At 60.4% G+C, this 17,281-nt stretch overlaps 5 protein-coding genes across 5 annotated transcripts; 4 read left to right on the forward strand and 1 right to left on the reverse strand.

The window, feature by feature from the left end:
- Window positions 1–789: 789 nt before the first annotated feature.
- JDV02_003491 (Acetylornithine deacetylase) lies at window positions 790–2,425 on the forward strand (the record flags this gene model as incomplete). Its single annotated transcript, XM_047984622.1, has 2 exons — window positions 790–2,017; window positions 2,109–2,425. 2 exons carry the CDS (start codon window positions 790–792, stop codon window positions 2,300–2,302), a joined length of 1,422 nt encoding a protein of 473 aa, XP_047840596.1. The 3' UTR covers window positions 2,303–2,425.
- On the reverse strand, window positions 2,394–3,788 carry MRI1 (S-methyl-5-thioribose-1-phosphate isomerase; the record flags this gene model as incomplete). Its single annotated transcript, XM_047984623.1, has 1 exon — window positions 2,394–3,788. The coding sequence occupies exon 1, from the start codon at window positions 3,684–3,686 to the stop codon at window positions 2,394–2,396; it is 1,293 nt and encodes a 430-aa protein (XP_047840597.1). The 5' UTR covers window positions 3,687–3,788.
- A 3,839-nt stretch (window positions 3,789–7,627) lies between these two features.
- JDV02_003493 (uncharacterized protein) lies at window positions 7,628–8,277 on the forward strand (the record flags this gene model as incomplete). The annotated part of the gene is made up of 2 exons (XM_047984624.1): window positions 7,628–7,738; window positions 7,810–8,277. 2 exons carry the CDS (start codon window positions 7,628–7,630, stop codon window positions 8,275–8,277), a joined length of 579 nt encoding a protein of 192 aa, XP_047840598.1.
- Window positions 8,278–8,931: 654 nt separating this feature from the next.
- Window positions 8,932–14,103, forward strand: JDV02_003494 (uncharacterized protein). The gene is made up of 2 exons (XM_047984625.1): window positions 8,932–11,910; window positions 11,956–14,103. The coding sequence occupies exons 1-2, from the start codon at window positions 9,040–9,042 to the stop codon at window positions 13,687–13,689; spliced, it is 4,605 nt and encodes a 1,534-aa protein (XP_047840599.1). The 5' UTR covers window positions 8,932–9,039; the 3' UTR covers window positions 13,690–14,103.
- JDV02_003495 (uncharacterized protein) lies at window positions 14,022–14,832 on the forward strand (the record flags this gene model as incomplete). The annotated part of the gene is made up of 2 exons (XM_047984626.1): window positions 14,022–14,226; window positions 14,645–14,832. 2 exons carry the CDS (start codon window positions 14,022–14,024, stop codon window positions 14,830–14,832), a joined length of 393 nt encoding a protein of 130 aa, XP_047840600.1.
- Between the last annotated feature and the right edge of the window lie 2,449 nt (window positions 14,833–17,281).

Raw genomic sequence — 17,281 nt, forward strand, 5'->3', positions numbered from 1 at the left:
TTTACGCGCCCAGCAGTCTCCAATCACACCTGCATAGGCCCATCCCAGTTCACGTCACTCACACAAGCCATTGCACACATAGAGGCCAGCAAAACCACAGTCATCCGGAGCTTCAGCGTCAAGCGACTACTTTCACCATCATGCACAGGAGACGGTCATTATCGACCTGGTCGTGCTCAAGACGCTTTAAGCTGCGTTGGAGCGATGTGCTGGGCGTAGAGATGCGGCGGCGAAGGCGGCGGCGATGAGCTCGACTACGGCTTTGGAGTGGCACATTGAGGAAATGTGCAGTGCAAGGTGATGGAGCGACTCGACTAAAAGTGGCGACTTAAGGGCAATGGCTATTCTGGGCAGTGTCTTTGGACTAGAGAGGGGCATCGTAAGTAACGGGACGGTAAGAGCCACGTGTTGTCCAAGGCGACATGCCAGGTGTTTAAGGGTGTACGAAGTGGACGGATGACGGGTCAATGGACAACCTTAGCCTGTCGCCGTCTACGCTCTGGCTTATAGAGAGGCTCTAGTGGGCTTGCCTGGGAAGGGGGGGCATCCATGTCACCTAAAACAAGCCGCTGGCAGCGGGGGGCCAAGCGGACGGCTCGCTCTCCCGGTGTAAGCCGCGAGGTGGGGGGGAGGGCGCGCGGTGGCGGGGGGCGGGAGCTCCCCTGAGGTCCAATTGGGAATGCAGGTCCCAACTCTCGACCTTGACGGAGCTCAATTGTTGATCCGAGCTCACCCTGACCTCACCTCACTTCCTCCAACTACACACCATCCGCATCCATCCCATCCAGCATGCGGGTCACAACGCTCTCGCCCGCCGCGTTGCTGCTGACGCTGCTGCCATTAACCGTCGCCGCCGGGCAACAGCAGCAGCAGCCGCTGCAGTCCCAACTTCGGCCCTCCTCCTCATCCTCACAGCATCAGCAGCAGCAGTATCACCACCAACCACTCGACGCCGCCGCCACCGCCACCAGCACCAAGGACAGCACCCCGCCGCCGTACAGAGACGCGCTGCTCAGCCTGCACAAGTCGCTCGTCTCCATCGAGTCCATCACGGGCAACGAGAACGGCGTCGGCCGCTGGCTCGTCGACTACCTCGTCGCGCGTGGCTACACCGCCGAGCTGCAGTTTGTGGCGCCCGGGGGTGGTGATGACGGCAACGAAAAGGAGCGCTTCAACATCGTCGCCTGGCCGCCCGCGGAGGAGGGGAGTGATCGCCATGAGGAGGAGAGGGGGGAGAAGTTGGGAAAGCGTGCCGTTGTGCGCGCGGATCCCAAGGTCGTCTTGACGAGTCACATCGACGTCGTGCCGCCATACATTCCCTACTCCATCTCCGACGAGGGCGACGCCATCACCTCGCGCACCATGATCAAGGGCCGCGGCTCCGTCGACGCCAAGGCCTCTGTCGCGGCCATGATTACCGCCATCGACGACCTCCTCGCCCGTCCTTCCACCTCTTCCTCTTCTACTTCGTCTTCCTCTGTTCGCAACGACGTCATGCTCCTCTTCGTCGTCGACGAAGAGGTCGCCGGCGCCGGGATGCGCGCCTTCTCCGACTCCCTCGCGCGCATGCACCCGCCCCCGCGGCCCTTCTCCGCCGTCATCTTCGGCGAGCCGACCGAGAACAAGCTCGCCTGCGGCCACAAGGGCGCCCTGTTCTGCGACATCACCGCCCGCGGCGTCGCCGCCCACAGCGGGTACCCCTGGCTCGGCAAGTCGGCCAACGAGCTCGTCGTGCGCGCCCTCGCCCGCGTCCTCGACGCAGACCTCGGCAGCTCGGACCTGTTTGGCAACACGACCGTCAACGTCGGCCTCTTGCAGGGCGGCGTCGCGGGCAATGTGATTCCCGAGCGGGCGTTGGTCAAGATTGGCGTGCGCGTCGCGGTTGGCCCGCAGGAGGGGGGCGCTAAGCACGTCGAGGAGAAGATTCGGCGCATCCTCGATGACGTTGATGACGAGGCCTTTGGGTTCACGTGCAGTCAGGGATACGGTTCCGTCGAGTGCGACTGCGACGTGCCCGGTGCGTCTCCCCCGCCGCTCTCCCCGTCACATGGCGTTGTGGCATATCATGTTGTTACTCATGTTGCGTTCCACGGCTAACATGCACGCAGACTTTGACACCATCACCGTCAACTACGGCACCGACGTGCCCAACTTGGCGGGCAACCACACGCGCTACCTCTACGGCCCCGGCGACATCCTCGTCGCCCACGGCGCGCGCGAGAACCTGACGGTCGGCGTCCTCGAGGAGTCAGTCGAGGGGTACAAGAAGCTCATCCTGCACGCGCTGGACCGCGCGCAATGAGCCGTGTAAAGACGTACACTCCAATTCTGTAGTCTATCATGTTGAATTAACGTGGTATCATGGTTGAACGTTGCGTGTCGTCGCATCAAGGTCATAAAGTGCCGGGAGCCCCCGTGTCCGCCCGCACGGCCGTCCCAAACTTGGCCCCCAGGCGTGCGCGGTTCGCTCGTTGCTCCTCCTCCTCCTTGCCTACGACGGCTGCCCACCGCTCCGGCATAATGTGCGAAAAGTCAAAGACGCCGTCTGCGCCCCTCTCCACGACACCCTTTTCCGTCACGACAGCATCAATGTACTCGGCGGGCGTCACGTCAAAGGCCGGGTTCCACACGCCGATGCGCTGATCGGCCGTCGCCACGCGCACCTTGGGCGCCGCCTCATCGACGGTGCCGTCGTCACGGATCACGGCGCCCGTGACCTGCGTCAGCTCCTCGGGCTTGCGCTCCTCAATCTTGATGCCGTCGCCGGTCCGCGTCGCGAGGTCGATGCTCGTGGTCGGCGCGGCGACGACAAAGCGCACGCCGTGGTGGCGCGCCAGGACGGCGAGCTGGTAGGTGCCAATCTTGTTGGCGGTGTCGCCGTTGCGCACGACGCGGTCGGCACCGACGATGACGGCGGCGAGGTTAGCCTCGGCGCCACGGGTGCGGAAGAGCGCCGCGGCCATGGAGTCGGTGATGAGGGTCGCGGGGATGCCCTCGTAGACGAGCTCAAAGGCCGTCAGGCGGCTGCCCTGGTTGTAGGGGCGCGTCTCGGTGCAGAAGGCGTGGCGGAGGAGCTTCTTGTCGCGCAGGGTGCGGATGATGCCGAGGGCGGTGCCGTGGCCCGACGTGGCGAGCGAGCCCGTGTTGCAGTGCGTCAGGACGGACATGGTCTTGTCGTTGGAGGAGCCGCCAGCAGCGGCAGCCGAACCCTGGGCGCGCAGCCACTCGGCGCCGTGCTCGCCAATGGCCAGGTTCGTCTGCAGGTCGCGCTCGAAGATGGCCTCGGCCTCGTCAACGAAGGCGCGCACGATGTCGTCTGGTGAGCTGGAGGAGCTGGCGGCGGCGGCCTCGCGCGTGCACGTCTTGAGGCGGTCGATGGCGTTGGAGAGGTCGACGGCGGTCGGGCGGCTCGTCTTGAGGTAGTCGAGGGCGTCGTCGATGTGAGCGACGGCGTCGGCGGCTGACGCGGCGCCAGGGACGCCGGGGCCAGCGTTGTGCAGCTCGACGGCCAGACCGAGGCTGGCGACGATGGCGATGGCCGGGGCGCCGCGCACACGCATGCTGGCGATGCTGTCGAAGGCGTCTTTGCGGGTGGTGACGGCGTCGTAGTGGAACTCGTGCGGCAGCCGCAGCTGGTCGAGCACCTCGAGCTTGCCGCGCGAGTAGCGGACGGCCTGCAGGGACATGACAGGAAGCGAGCGATGCTAGGTATTATATATAGGCAGGAAAAGGATAATCGGCTGACTGGCGGGAGGGAGGGGCTCAAGCGAGGGTATCGAAGATGGATGGTGCTTTGGGGATGGAGAAATTGGAGAGTGGGAGTTATTGAACCCCGCCATGGGCATGAGGGACCTCTACTAGTACCGATAGCAAACCAAGTCCCGGCTGACTATAGAGTTTGCGAATTTAGCTCCGGTAGAGCCGCGCGGGCTAAGTAAGTAATATATAGGAGTCTTTCTATTCGTAAAGGTACGAATAGTTGGTTAAATAAGTAAGTCTGAATACTTGATAAGGTACAATATTTTAGCTGATAATATAAAGGAGTAGTGCTAAAGGCACAATGATGTTTTGCTACGGGCACAACCCTCCCCATAAAATACAATTCCCCAGCCAATCCCATAGCGCGCAGCCCGCCACACCCGATCGAGGTTCACAGCTGAGTCTGTCGGCGCAGCCTGCCTACGAAGTATACTGTACAGTGCACACATACATGCTGCGCCCGCGCGCCTACATCAATACCAACGCCTGCCGTTCGCCGTGGGATCGATACATGTCCAGTATTTCCCTGGCTGGCCCCTCCAGTAGGTGTGGGAAACTGGAAAATATACCCAAGTTACTGTCGATGTCAAAGCTGGGTTTCGTTTCGGGCGCGACTGGCGATACGATGGGTTGTTGCATGTAAAGTTGATAGGTTCGTGTGGCTGTTACCGCATCATTCGTACTTTGTACAGACAGAATATAGAAGAGCGCGCGGTGGGCGTTCAGGATGGTGAGATAGGTTAATAGTCTGTGCGTAAATGGGGAGTGGACGAGCTGTATAGTATATTACAATCTCACTACCTTGCCTACCACCGTAGGCTGCGGCGCCCCGATGTTCGCAGCGCGCCCGCCACGTTGATGCCGGTCTTGCGGCTCTGCAAGGCAGTTGGCGACCTACAGGACGACATCAGGCTGCAAGCCGCATTGTCGGGTGTCAACGCCGCCTCCCCGATACTTGTTCGCCAGGCGGGCTCGCCACCCAGACTGAAGTATTGCTCGCCCAGAGGCGCCATGATTGGATTATACATCCCTGCCCAGGTGGGTTGACGCGCATCGGAAGCAGCGTGTTTGAGGGCACTAAGTTAGTATTAGGCGCACCGTGCTTAAGGGTTGTGAGCAAGGGCCTTCAACTTTCGATGTTGATATCTCGAACCGCAGGCTTGTATTGAAGCAATATAAGAACCAGACGACGCCCAGATTTCACGGTAGCTTGTTGTTTAGGACCATTCATTTCTGCTATTGCCGTCTGTATTGGCTGTTCACCGTGTGCGCGTACGCCGTAGCCTTTACTCATCCACCCAACAAACTTTCCCCAACGCTGTCACCATGTCCTCGACGAAAGCCACCTGTGGCTCTGACACCAGCAGGTCCGCACTATGCTTTTGCTGTGACGTGGCTCATGTTCCTCGTGGTTACCTTGGCTGTGCAGTAGTGACGCTGCTGCTTATCATGGACGTGACGACTTGACCACTGCCCGAGACCACCATGCAACACAGAGCGTCATGATGGCCCGGTACCTCGTTACAGGCCGCGATGACCCCATCAATGCAAGAATGCTGCTCGGGCGGCAGGCCACCGCACGAGGCTCCCACGCTGCTGCTGGCCCTGTCCAGACCCCGGTGACGATCCTGCCGGCACCCTGTCGTCGCGTGGCACCAGCCTCCCATGTGGCTGTTCAAGGCAACCTGACCCAAATCTCACGCCGCAGAGATGCCACCAACCCTCGACTGCCCGCGAATGCCAGCACTACGGCGACCAATCCGGACACGAAACCAGCTGCGGGGTGAGAATGTGACACCCCCCGTTCTCTGAAAAAAAAAAACGTGATTCCGATGGCGACATGCACGTGTGAGAGGCCAAGTGGTGAGTCCAGAGATTCAGTTCGATTGGGCGAGGCGAAGCTTATAGCGCACTTTGTATACTGTACCTAGTACTCAGCCTGGGGGCTGCCGCTCCAGAGGTCAACTGTGCAGCCTCGAAACCAGCCTCGAAACCGTCGACGCAGCATTTCCTGCTCCTTGCCAAGAATTCACAAGGATGCAAGGCCGTGCGACTGATGGCCAGCTCCCCACACGATCTCCCACGCGTGCAATTGCCCTTGCAACCTTTGGTAATAAAGGATGCTGGGCGGCCGCATATGGCTCGAGCTGACCCGCCGGGAGCCATCGCTACAAGTACTTCGTACCGTACGGTCCACCACGGCGAGCCAACAATGCCACAGCACAACACTGCGGGACGGGCGCAACGCTGGCTCAAGGCGGGGCGGCGCGGCGCGGGAACGTGCATGGGTGCTGGGACCGCCGAGGGACGGGGCGCGCCATTATTACATATTCGGCCAGCGTGGCCCTTTATTATGCCGCAAACAGCCAAGAATATCATTACGCGTTGCGACAACTTCGTTATCGAGTGGGACCAGTCTCGCTCCAGGAACTTGGCGTGTCACCTGCGACGGATTTCAGATTCCAAGATTTATATCCATCGCTCATAGAGGACTTGAGATGTCGCGTACGGTTAAATATGGTAGATTGAACAATGATGCGTCGCAATATACTATATTCTCGTTTCATGCACCATACCTACGGCACTTCGCGAACTGCCGAGAAAATTATACCTAGTGCAAACTGGGGGACCTTTGCGTATCAACTACGACTGGATGGCCAAGTACTTTCCATTGCAAAAGGCATCGGCAACCGCGAGCCGTGGCCATACAAGTCGACGTGTTCTACCACCGGTGACGACACATGCTTGGTTCATACAGTGCCTCAATCTAGCACATTCTGCCTGCGCTGCTATCGGATGCCTACAGTGTGGCAATGGGTTCCCGGCTCGGTAGGGGCTCCGGAGCCGGGCGGCACACCGGCTGGGCAACGCTGCACCTGCCCTCGTTGCCCCGTCCACGCGGCGTAGTACCTACTATACCTACTTAGTAGGCACTCCGATGCTTGCAGCCCCCGTTCCAGTCGACTGGCCAGTGGTCTGTCCCCAGATGCCCGCCCGTGCAGCTGCGGCGCTCCCCCTACCAAAGCCATCCATTCGTTACTAGATTTCCCACGATTCGGTTTACGCACAGGCAGGTGGGTGATGGGTTCGATCGATGGTGGTTCCTCTCCGAGGGGTCCATCGAGTCCCCCACTACCACGTGGGGCGTCCAAGTGGCGTCAATGGCGACACGACTGCTCAAGTTCGTAGCGCTCATCAGGTACTTGTGCAACGCAAGTAGGTACTGAGTCAACTTGAACTTGGGCAGCCAACAAGCATCCAGTCCAGACAGCAACATCATTTCCCGACTGCGATTCACTCTGCGGCACATCAACATCGCCTTGTCTCCCCTGGCATGAGCGGATCGTGACAGCCTCTCGGCACATCAGCGCTTCGAGAACCTGCATCAGTGGCTCCAATTCCCTTGCCCTTACCAAGCCAAGGGCCTGGCTTGCCTGGAAGGCTGAGCCCCTCCATCGTCATAATTACTTCATGACGACTTCCTCCCAGTCTAGAGCCGCAACCACGCCTCGCAGCCGACGTGCGACCCAAGGACAGACAGGACATACGCCTTCTCCAACAGCCCGCAGCGTGGCATACACTTTTTTTCCCTCTCCGATTCTTCCTTCCCTTGCCACCCGTCCAGCTCGCACTACCCTGCCTACACAGCTGCTTGTGCCACTTATTAGCCCGCGCGCTCAAAAACGGTGGCGTCCTCATCAACGGCGTCCCAGCACGCCATGATATCCCCATCCGGCCCGCACGAATGACTTCTGTTCATTGCTGCCACTAGCTTGGGCACACCGGCGATTCCTTGTTAACCTACATCAAACAAGAGTGATACGACGCAGCCTAACAACGGGACGGGCGCCGCGGGCCCGCGGCAAGAATGACACCGCAGTCGCACACAATAGCACGGGAAGAGGGTCACGACGACAGGCACGCGGACAACAAAGAACCGTCTCCGGACCTTAGCCTCCGGCTCGGCAGAGTCGACACGGTGAGCGCCCATCTATACAACGACGGCCCTAAGGCCCACGGTCCAGCCGACGCGCTGACGCCCCTACCAAGACTGGTCACGGATCCGATGCGGCGCCTCCGTCGAGCGTCTCCGAAACACCGATACGCATCTTGGGGGTGCAGTATGTGGGCGACGCCGACAACAGCGGTAGAGGCCACGACGACGACAACGACTGCGCCGGCGGATACGAAGCTACGGAGTATCACCAGCAGCAGCAAGTGCCGTGCGACGCGGGGCGAGGGCACAAAGCCGGCTCTTCTGCTGCTGCACCTAAACCTCACGCCCAAGACGCATCGGACCATGGTCGACATGAGGACATGGGCGCATCCGACGAAGCTCCGCGTGCCAGCAACATGAACCCCGCCGGCGAGCACACGACCGACCCGGCAAAGACGTGTCACAGGTGCGGGCGCGCCAGGACGCCGCAGTGGCGCAACGGGCCCGACGGCTACGGCACGCTCTGCAACGTCTGCGGTCTGCTATTCTCCAAAAGGCAGGGCAAGGTCCTGGATGCCTAACGGTGCAGGTAGTGCTGGTCTGATCCGACACGGGGCCTGTTGCTAAGGTCAGAGCATTGGAAGCCGTTGGCCTGGTGCAGGGTACGTATGTGGGATTGATGAAAGACGGGCGTCTGCGCGGCGTGCTGGTAAACAAACCTCTTGTAAGTTGGTGAATGAATAATACATTGGTAAATTAGCGTGATATAGTTGCCATAGGTCGCTCTTGCGGTATGAAAGGGCTCTATAATCAATACAATAAAATCTGTGTAGCTGTAATAGTCGTGGTGATTAAGCCTGGTGTTGACTACGTTGAAGCTTCCCAAGTTTCGACCATTTTCTGGTCAACTCTCATGGGGTGTTGCGGCGCGGGGCCGCCGGCATGGAACCCCACCGGACGGGCACCTACAGTGGGTGTAATAAGGACCCCTCCAGGGCTGGCGGGGCCTAAGGTAGGGGGCAAAGCCCGCGGGCACTAGCGGTGCTGGAGCTGCAGGTGAGGAAGTAATGATGTGCCCGCCCGAGGTCCAGCTGGATCCCCTGAGGCTGGGAAATGGGTAGCGTCTCCGCTGCCCCTGACCGCCCGCCTAATAACTGCAGTGTCGGGTCGAGCTCCCGCCCCCACCGCTCGTTGGCCCCAGAGAGCTCGAAACTCCAACTCCAACAAGCCAACCTTGAACTCAACCTCCATCGCAACTTCAACATCACCACCACCACCACCCCTGGCCTCCCGCGCACGACACCACCTGCAATGCCAATGCCGGCCCTGACGCTGCGCCTGCCATGGATCAGCAGCAGCACTCAACCTCAAAGGTGACGGTCGAGTACTTTGACCCCCACAATGTCTACCGCCTAGTCGCCCCGGGCCTCGTCGGCCGCCTCCCGCTGCGTAACCTGCACTGGCAGTCCCACGCCGGGCCCCTGCGGTCCATCGACTCCCTCCATGTCGACCTCGTCGAGGAGGGCGACGACGCCCGCGCCCCCGACAGCAACAACCCCGCCCCCGCCTCCCTGCGCGCCTCGGAGAGCTCCTCGTCCCGCGACGATGGCTTCCAGACCCAGCAAGTCAGCGGCCAGGCTACCGCCTCCAGCGACATCGCCGGTGAGAGGCGCGGCTCGGCCTCGCTGCATCAGCAGCCCAAGCCCCCCCGCGCTCCGCGCCGTCACCAGATACCCGGCCTGCGTCGCACGCCCTACCTCAAGGTCCTCTTCGTTCGATGCGACGACAACGACTCATACAAGACGGCCGTCCGCGCTGAGATTCGCGAATGGGTCAAGGCGCACACGCCCCCGTCGCTGAGCTCCAAAAAGGCCAGCAAGCAGGAAAAGCACGACGCCTTCGAATGGCTCATCGTCCACGTTGTCCTCCCCAACACCGCCGCTGCCACCCAACCCCGGAGCGGCGGTGCCAAGGGTGACGGCACTGGGGGTGACAAGACGTCCTCGTCGCGGTGGCGCACCGGCTCCACGCCCCTCATGGAAAAGCTTCGCTCCGACTTCAACTCGTCGGCCAAGGGCTCACCCGACCGCGTCGCCCAGATCCGAATCGGCATCAACGATGTCCCCTACGACCAGCTCCCCCGCGTCGTCCCCGCTGTGCCCTCGGGTTACTCCGAGACGGAACACGATGCCGAGAACGCCTGGAACGATCTCGTCAACAAGTTCAAGGGCCTCATACTCAGCTCCTTTGACCAACGCGTCACGCAATACGAGGAAGACATCAAGGAAAAGGACGGCCAGCGCTCGCTCCCGGGCTGGAACTTTTGCACCTTCTTCATCCTCAAGGAAGGCCTGGCCAGGGGCTTCGAGAGCGTCGGCCTGGTAGAGGATGCTCTGGTCGGCTACGATGAGCTCAGTGTTGGCTTAGACGCGGTCCTGCATGAGCAGGCCGCCTCCGGTTCTCCAGAGAGCCACGGCGGGGCGATGTTGGCGCACACGGACGAGCTGAAGTGCGCCGCACGCGCCGCACTCACGGCCGCAGCCGGCGAAGATGGCGACGCTGGGGCCGCCGAGAATCTCCAGTCCGCCGCCCCGGGCCACGATCTTTCGGCCATCATCGTTAGCTCAACCAAGAAACCTTACCGCGACATGATCCTAGCCAACAAGGTCTCTGTCTTTGACTTTCGATGCTATCTTTTCGCACGGCAAGTCTCCCTGCTGCTCCGTCTGGGCAACGCCTGGGTGACGCGAGACGAGCTGATGGGCAAGCTCCGCGACCAGCAAGAGTCGGTTCTTCACGGAGTTGCGCCGTTGGCACCGCCTGCGAGCCACAGCCAAGACCCGGAGAATCTGTCCATGCTCGCTGAGATTTGTCGACGCACGCTCGAGTTCATACCCACCATTTCCCAAGTCATGCGCCATGACATTGCCTCTGCACTGGCCGAAACGCCCTTGCCTGCTCAAGAGACACCCATCGACCTGGATCCAGTGGCGTCCGAAACCATGGACAACCTCGTCGCCTCCTTTGCTTTCTCCGTCGCGCAGCAAATCCTGGCCCAGACCTCCACCAGCGCGCTGCCCATACCGCCGACGACGTTGGCCACAAGGGATGGCCACGAGCCCAAGTCGTCCATCCCTGAGCCCAAGACCATGCTGCATCCGGCACGCAGCACTTCCCTCTACGGCCAGATGCCCGGACCGCCACCGAGTCCTGGCTTCTTTCCTGGCCCGGGGCGGCGGGCAAGCGTCTCGGACGCCGAGACCAAATTCCTCAAGGTCGGTCTAGAGGAGCTCGCGGCGCAGCGAGCGGAGCTCTACATGCTCTCACGGAGTCTTCTTGACGGCCTAGGGAAGAAGCGAGGCTGGTCTGATGGCTGGCGCGAGGCCCCCATGATTGGAGAACCAGGTCTCGGCGGTTTGGAGGATGTGAGCCTCGACGATGACGAGCCCACGATGACGAGCCCGGCCCAGCTCCCATCAGTGTCGGACGCGGGTATTGAGAACCAGATCCTGCGCACTGCCACCGACAACACCGACGACTTTTATCGCCTGTACGAGATATTGATACACAAGGCACTGCAACATTTTTCTGTGGCTACCCATCGTCACGCTGTCCACTCGTGCAAGGCGGACATGGCCATATTAAAGCACCACCTGAAAGATTATCATGTTGCCGCCCAGTATTTTTTGGAGACGATCCTTTTTTTCGGCGACAGCGGCTGGAGCTCGCTGGAGCTGTCGATCTTGGTCATGTACTGCCAGTGTCTCGACGAGCTGCAGTCCAACGACGAATTTGTCATTGTGGCCCTCAAGCTGCTCACCAAGGCCTGCGCGGCCGAGAGGGAGCGGCTGGAGGAAAGGTCGGCCTTGCGGAGGCGGCCTGCAAACACTTCGCACCCAGACTTGTCTCCGATACAGACCATTACAAGGAAGCTTTTTGACTGCGCCAAAGAACTGACGGCGGATGTCAAAGTGCCGCTGGCTAGCTTCTTCACCAGCGTACGGCTGTCCGGGGCGCCCCTGTATCAAGAGGGCCGCGACACTTGTTCTCTGTTCATCTCTCTGTACAGCCTGCTGCCGGATACAATCCACATCGACAGTGCCCGGGTGAAGGCGACTTGTCTCGATGGGGGCCCCAGTCGAGAGCTCGTTTTCGAGGGAAGGGGAGATGTGAAGCTGGCGCCGGGGAAGAATAGCATAACCGTGCATTGCAACGTAAGCTGATCCGTCTTCAGCAAGGCTATGGCTAACGAGGCGCAGTCTGTCGTCCCTAGCACCTACAGGATCAGCCACCTTGGTCTGCAGGCCAGCAAGGTGTATCTGCACTTTGACCGGGACGCGCAGCAAGCTCCGCCGCGGACGGCGGACGTGTTCAAGGACGCAGACGTCAAGATATTCCAGCGCACCGGCGCCCTCGATGTGCGCATTTGGGCCGCGAAGCACATTTGTCTCGACAAGAACAACTCCTTGGAGCTCGAGCTTAGCACCGGGTGGAATACACTAAAAAGCTGCGAGATCCGCGTGCGGCCGGCAACGGGTGGCCTGCGTCTGTTGACGACCGAGGCGAAGTTGGTCACCCCCAGCGTAGACTTTGCAAAGGCACCCGAAGCTGGCGCCTTCTTCCTCGGTCCGTTGGTGGAGGGCGCCACAGTCGTGCTGCAGTTCCCGTACTCTGTCGAACAGGATCTGGCCGACGTGCTGGCCAAGGTAGAGGTCACGTACGTGACCGAGGCGAGTGAGACCTTTTACTTGGCCAAGGCGGTAACGATCCCCGTCTCGCTGGCTCTGGGGGTCAACGTTCAAGACGTGTTCAAACACAAGGCGCTGTTTTCGCGCTTCAACGTATCGACGGCGACGTCGAGTCCACTGCGGCTGCACAAGAGCGAGCTGCTCGATTCGGCGCTCTTTGAATCCTCATTCGGCGTCCCTCCCGCCAACGCCATCACCATTTTCCCCAAGCAGCCGGCCTGTCTTATGTACAGGGTCACCAGAAAGGCTGGTTCCAAGCCTGGAAAGCGGTCGGATCGGGTCATGCATCTCAAACTGCACTACAGGGTCCTGCAGACGGAGGTTGAAGATTTGATCAGGGAATCAGTCGAGGCCGAATTCTCCGAGGCCCCTTTGCTGCAGTACTCGAAGCTGGTTACGAGCCAAGTCATGAGCGAGATCAGGCGGTCTCTGCAAAGCCAGGATCTCGAGAGGGCGGCGCTCCTCGACGAAGTGACGACGTCATTTCTAGAAGCTGTGCCCTGGGAGAGTCACTTTTACGGACTGGGCGTGATGCCAGGATCAACCGAGGATGCGGCGACAAAGCTCAGTGCCGTCTTGAGAGGTTGGCAGAGCAGGAATCCGCGCATCGCCGTGCCCACCTCGACAGCCGCTGAGCTCTCAACAATACTTATCCCAGTCGAGGTCCCAGGACTGTCGGTGGTGCACACGGCAGATATGCGCCTCCATAGGCCTGCAACAGGTACCTTTGGCGGCATCAACGAGGAGGCGCCGCTTGTCAATGTGAACCAGGCACTGCCAGCAACGCTGCATCTCAAATGGACGCGTGCTTGGGACACGGAGACATCTAAGCGGGCAGACCAGGAGTTTAGCTACGAAGTCAGCGCACCGCCGGACACGTGGATCATTGGAGGCCGCCGACGGGGCCACTTTGTCATACCCGGGACGTCGTCATCGTCTTCGGCGACGGGCTACATGACGTCGACAGCCGAGACGGAGGCGGAGGTTCCCCTCGTCCTGATGGCCCAACGCGAGGGGTGGCTCGCGTACCCGTCGGTCGAGATCCGCGAGATCACGACGGACGCGTCGAGCGGGCAGGAGTCGTCGCAGGCGTGCGAGGTGGACTGGCGGAACCTGGGGGAGACGGTGCGCGTCATCAGCGAGCGGCGGAGCGTGACGGTGAGCCTGGACGCCAGCGGGGCGGGAGGCGGGCCGCTCGTGTTGGAGAGCGAGAGCCTGGACCGAGGGGCGAGAATCGTTGCGTGAGGCAGCATAACGGATGGATGGGGGGCGATGATGGGCGTGGTAGCATAGAAGAGGGCGTCGCGGCTGGAGAGGCGTGGGCTGAGGTGGCATAACGCCGAAGCATAACACGATGGGCCCATACAAAGCGGCCCGCGCCGTCGTCCCCATCCATGAAGACATGTACTTTGTACGAAGTAACTTTCCTTGCACTTGCCCTTGTTTCTTGCTCGCCACGCCGTACGTATCGCTCCGTTTGGCACTCTCTCCCCCGCGCACACCTCGGCGAGCCCCTCCGGCGTCTGGTGCATGTCGGCCTCCAACGTCGAAACGACGACATACGACACTCATCAACAATGGGGTCCCCAGCCTCCGCCCTGCTGTTCCACGCCGCGGCCGGCGTCGCGGCCGTGAGCGCCGCGCACCACGCGCACCGGGGCGTCGCGGAGCTGTACCCGGCGTGGAGGGCGCGGCTCGTCGGGGTCAACAACGACGGGCGGGCGGCGGCGCGGGCGGCGCGCACGGGGTGGGATTACATGATGGTCGGGTACGCGCTGACGGGTAAGGCTGGTGGTGGCGCTCTTTCTTTTTGTTCCCCCCTCTCTCCATCTATGCTATTCTTGGGTTTACTGCTCGCTTTTACCTGTTTCGGACTACGTGAGCTGAGCTGCGGGTGTGTTTGTCGCTTGTGGACGGGGTTCGGGTGCAGCATTGTACGTACCTGCTGTTGATGATGCTACGGTACTGTACAGTACAGTTCATGTGTGGTTATAGTAGTGGTGGCAGCTCATGGGCGTATCGTTGATGGAGAGAGACTGTGCCCTGGCATGTCCCGCCAGGCTCACGTACTTACACACGCCCCCTTCCCCGTCCCTCTTCTGCATGTAGTCCATGTCCAGAATACCTACCCGCAGACTACGACGACGACGATGGAGATGATGGCTGACACAATGCTAACGATAACGTCGCTTACGTGCAGTGCTCCTCAACGTCAAGTGGGCTCGCGCGGGCGGCCCGCGCGGGTGGGAAGAGGGCGCCGCGCTGGCGGCCCTGGCGCTGGGCGGGCTGCGCGAGGGGTGGGTGTGCGCGCGGGCGGGCGAGGCGCTCCCGCTGGTGGCATTCTGGGGCGTGCCGGCGCTGGGTGTGCTTGCTACGGCTCTGAGCTGAGGGAAGTGGGTAGCAGATAGGATAGCTTTGACCTGAAAGGGGGGAGGGGGGAGGAAGGTCTCGGGCTGAGAGGGATAGGGGCGAAGGAAGGAAGCTCTCAAGCTGAGGAGAGTCCTCTCGGAGTTTGCTCGGTATGGGCGACCGGCGGGTAATTTGATATCGGGGGGTCGTGGATGGCGGCTTGAATGGACTTGGTGTTATGTATGTTGGCCAACGGGCGGCCGTGAAGGTTGTGTCTCGTGATGATAATATAGATGGGTGCATGGGTTCATGGGCGAGAAGATGTGCGTTTGGGGACATGACGGAAACTGATACAGGGAACAAGGGAGGGCAGACCGGGACCAGGAGGGCTCCCGGGGCGGGAGCGGGAGCGCGGGACGGATCGAAACCTGACGAGGAGTGGAGGAGCAAGAAAGAGGAGGTCTGATCGGAAGCTGGGGCCGGATCGCGGACTGCCATCACGGTGGACATGGGACATGCTAAGCCTCTATTAGTAGTTCAACGGGCGGCCATCTCTCGGCATTGTGTGAAGAGCGACCTCCGAGCCCTGCGTTCTCTCTGTCTCAAGTACAATACAATACAATACGGTACAGTACTGTGCTTGTACCTACATATCCAGGTGCGGTACTGCACCAACAGGGAGCGTACTGTACGTTTTTTGTACACATCTGCGTACATCCATGTACCTACGGCGTGTTTGCTGTTGGTCGTTTCAACATTCAAGGCAGGGGCAGAGGGGACAGATGACGATAATGATGTTGGCTCGCACCCTCGAAGGGGGGGAGGGGCGTGTACATGTCCGTATATATGGAGAATGGGAGAGGGCCCTCGCCCTCGCAAGGTATGCACAGTCGGAGACACAAAGTGTGGCCCTCGTGGCATCTCCCCAGCCGAGCCGCGCCTTGGCGCGTGATCTGAATGAAATGGGCGTAGCATGTTATGTGCTACGACGTACGTACTGTACACGTGTGTATGTGTGCGTTGCAAAGGGCCGGGTTGTCCTTCTACTGCTACTTTCTCGGCACATGAGGGCCGGACCTCCTCAGTTCTCTGACGGACAGAGAGCAGCACTCGGTTCCAGCTGCCGGTAGCTATATAGGAGGGCAGGGGCAGATGCTATCTACCGACCCATCGCCAGAAGGCGCTGCAGTCTGCCTTTCCCCAAGACTGGTGTGTTTTGTACGGAAAGGTATAGACTGTTGCCGCAAAAGTCACAGTACTTACACTTCGGAACGTGGTGTCGCCGGGAACGGTAGTGCTACCGTTTTGTACGGGGATGGGATAATAAGGCAGCGGCTATCACCACCACCACCACCACCATGACCACCACGAGAGGGGCCAGGGGAGCCACGTGAACGGGTAAAGAGAGGACCCCTGGCGGCCCGATTAGTGCCTAGCATCGCGGAATAAGAACGGGCAGAAAGAGCGAGGGCAAAGGGGGGGATGGTCCGCGTGCGTTGCGCTCGGGTGCCGTGCATGAGAGCTGGGCTGAGCTGGTGGACCACGACGCACACACCCTGACATGGCGGAGAGGAGGAAAGCTTGTATTCCAGTACACCGTGCTGTTCGTCTTCTTTGCGCGGACTGGCCAGCTTGACACTGTGTGTATCCATGTACAGGGCAGTGCAGCCAGCCCAGCGTGGAAGAGAAGGGGCATGAAGGTTGAAACTTTGATAAGCTAGAATTGTGACATTGTGCGCATAACGCGCGCACGTCTTGCAAGTAACGGGCGAGCTTAATTATCGTGCGTGGCGTGACAGTCAGTGTTGGCAGGCGCGTCAGCTGAAGTGCCGTGCCTTTGTCTGCTGACGACACGGGAGTCGTGGTCGCATGGAGAGCGGGGAGTCGCTTAACAATCGGGTGATGCTCGAGAGGGCGCCACGCGCGCTGCTGATATTCTCAAAAGCCAAAGACTTGGATGGTGCAAGGGTATATGCATTGCCGCAAGCGAGTATGGCGCGTGTCCCATGACATGTTTTATACGCAAACTCTTCTTACCATGAACGCAGAGCACGTTACGGCTCGCTACCACGTGGAGTGTCTGAGAGAATAAACGGCCAAACAAGGACGCCGTGCAGGGATCAACGATGGACGATGCTACAGAGAACGTCGTTCCTGATCCGGGTATGCATCGGCCCGCCCTCCCCCGGCAACAACAGCAGCCGTCAGCGTACCAAGAACGGCAGGTACTGTACGGAGTAGGAGTAGGATTACACTTCATGTCATTGAGCCTTTACCATGCGTCATGCCGCGTCTGTCGTGGCTCCGCGAACGGCACAAGGGGCGTAGTCAATTCATGCATTCATGCATACATGCGCCGAGTCGGTCAAATGGAACGCAGGTTCCCCGATTGGGCGAACCGCCACTCCCGTTGGCACCAAGCAAGCCAAGTTAGTTAGTGGTAGTGGTAGATAGGGACAAGGAGGAGAAAGATAGACGTGCATTGCAT

The sequence above is a fragment of the Purpureocillium takamizusanense genome, chromosome 2, assembly GCF_022605165.1.
Source record: "Purpureocillium takamizusanense chromosome 2, complete sequence".
Taxonomy (NCBI): domain Eukaryota; kingdom Fungi; phylum Ascomycota; class Sordariomycetes; order Hypocreales; family Ophiocordycipitaceae; genus Purpureocillium; species Purpureocillium takamizusanense.

Bases quoted from the DNA above. Each gene is read 5' to 3' on its own strand.
- JDV02_003494 (XM_047984625.1), top strand. From the start codon at position 9,040: ATGGATCAGCAGCAGCACTCAACCTCAAAGGTGACGGTCGAGTACTTT. The intron at 11,911-11,955 runs GTAAGCTGATCC...AACGAGGCGCAG, and splicing joins GCATAACCGTGCATTGCAAC to TCTGTCGTCCCTAGCACCTA.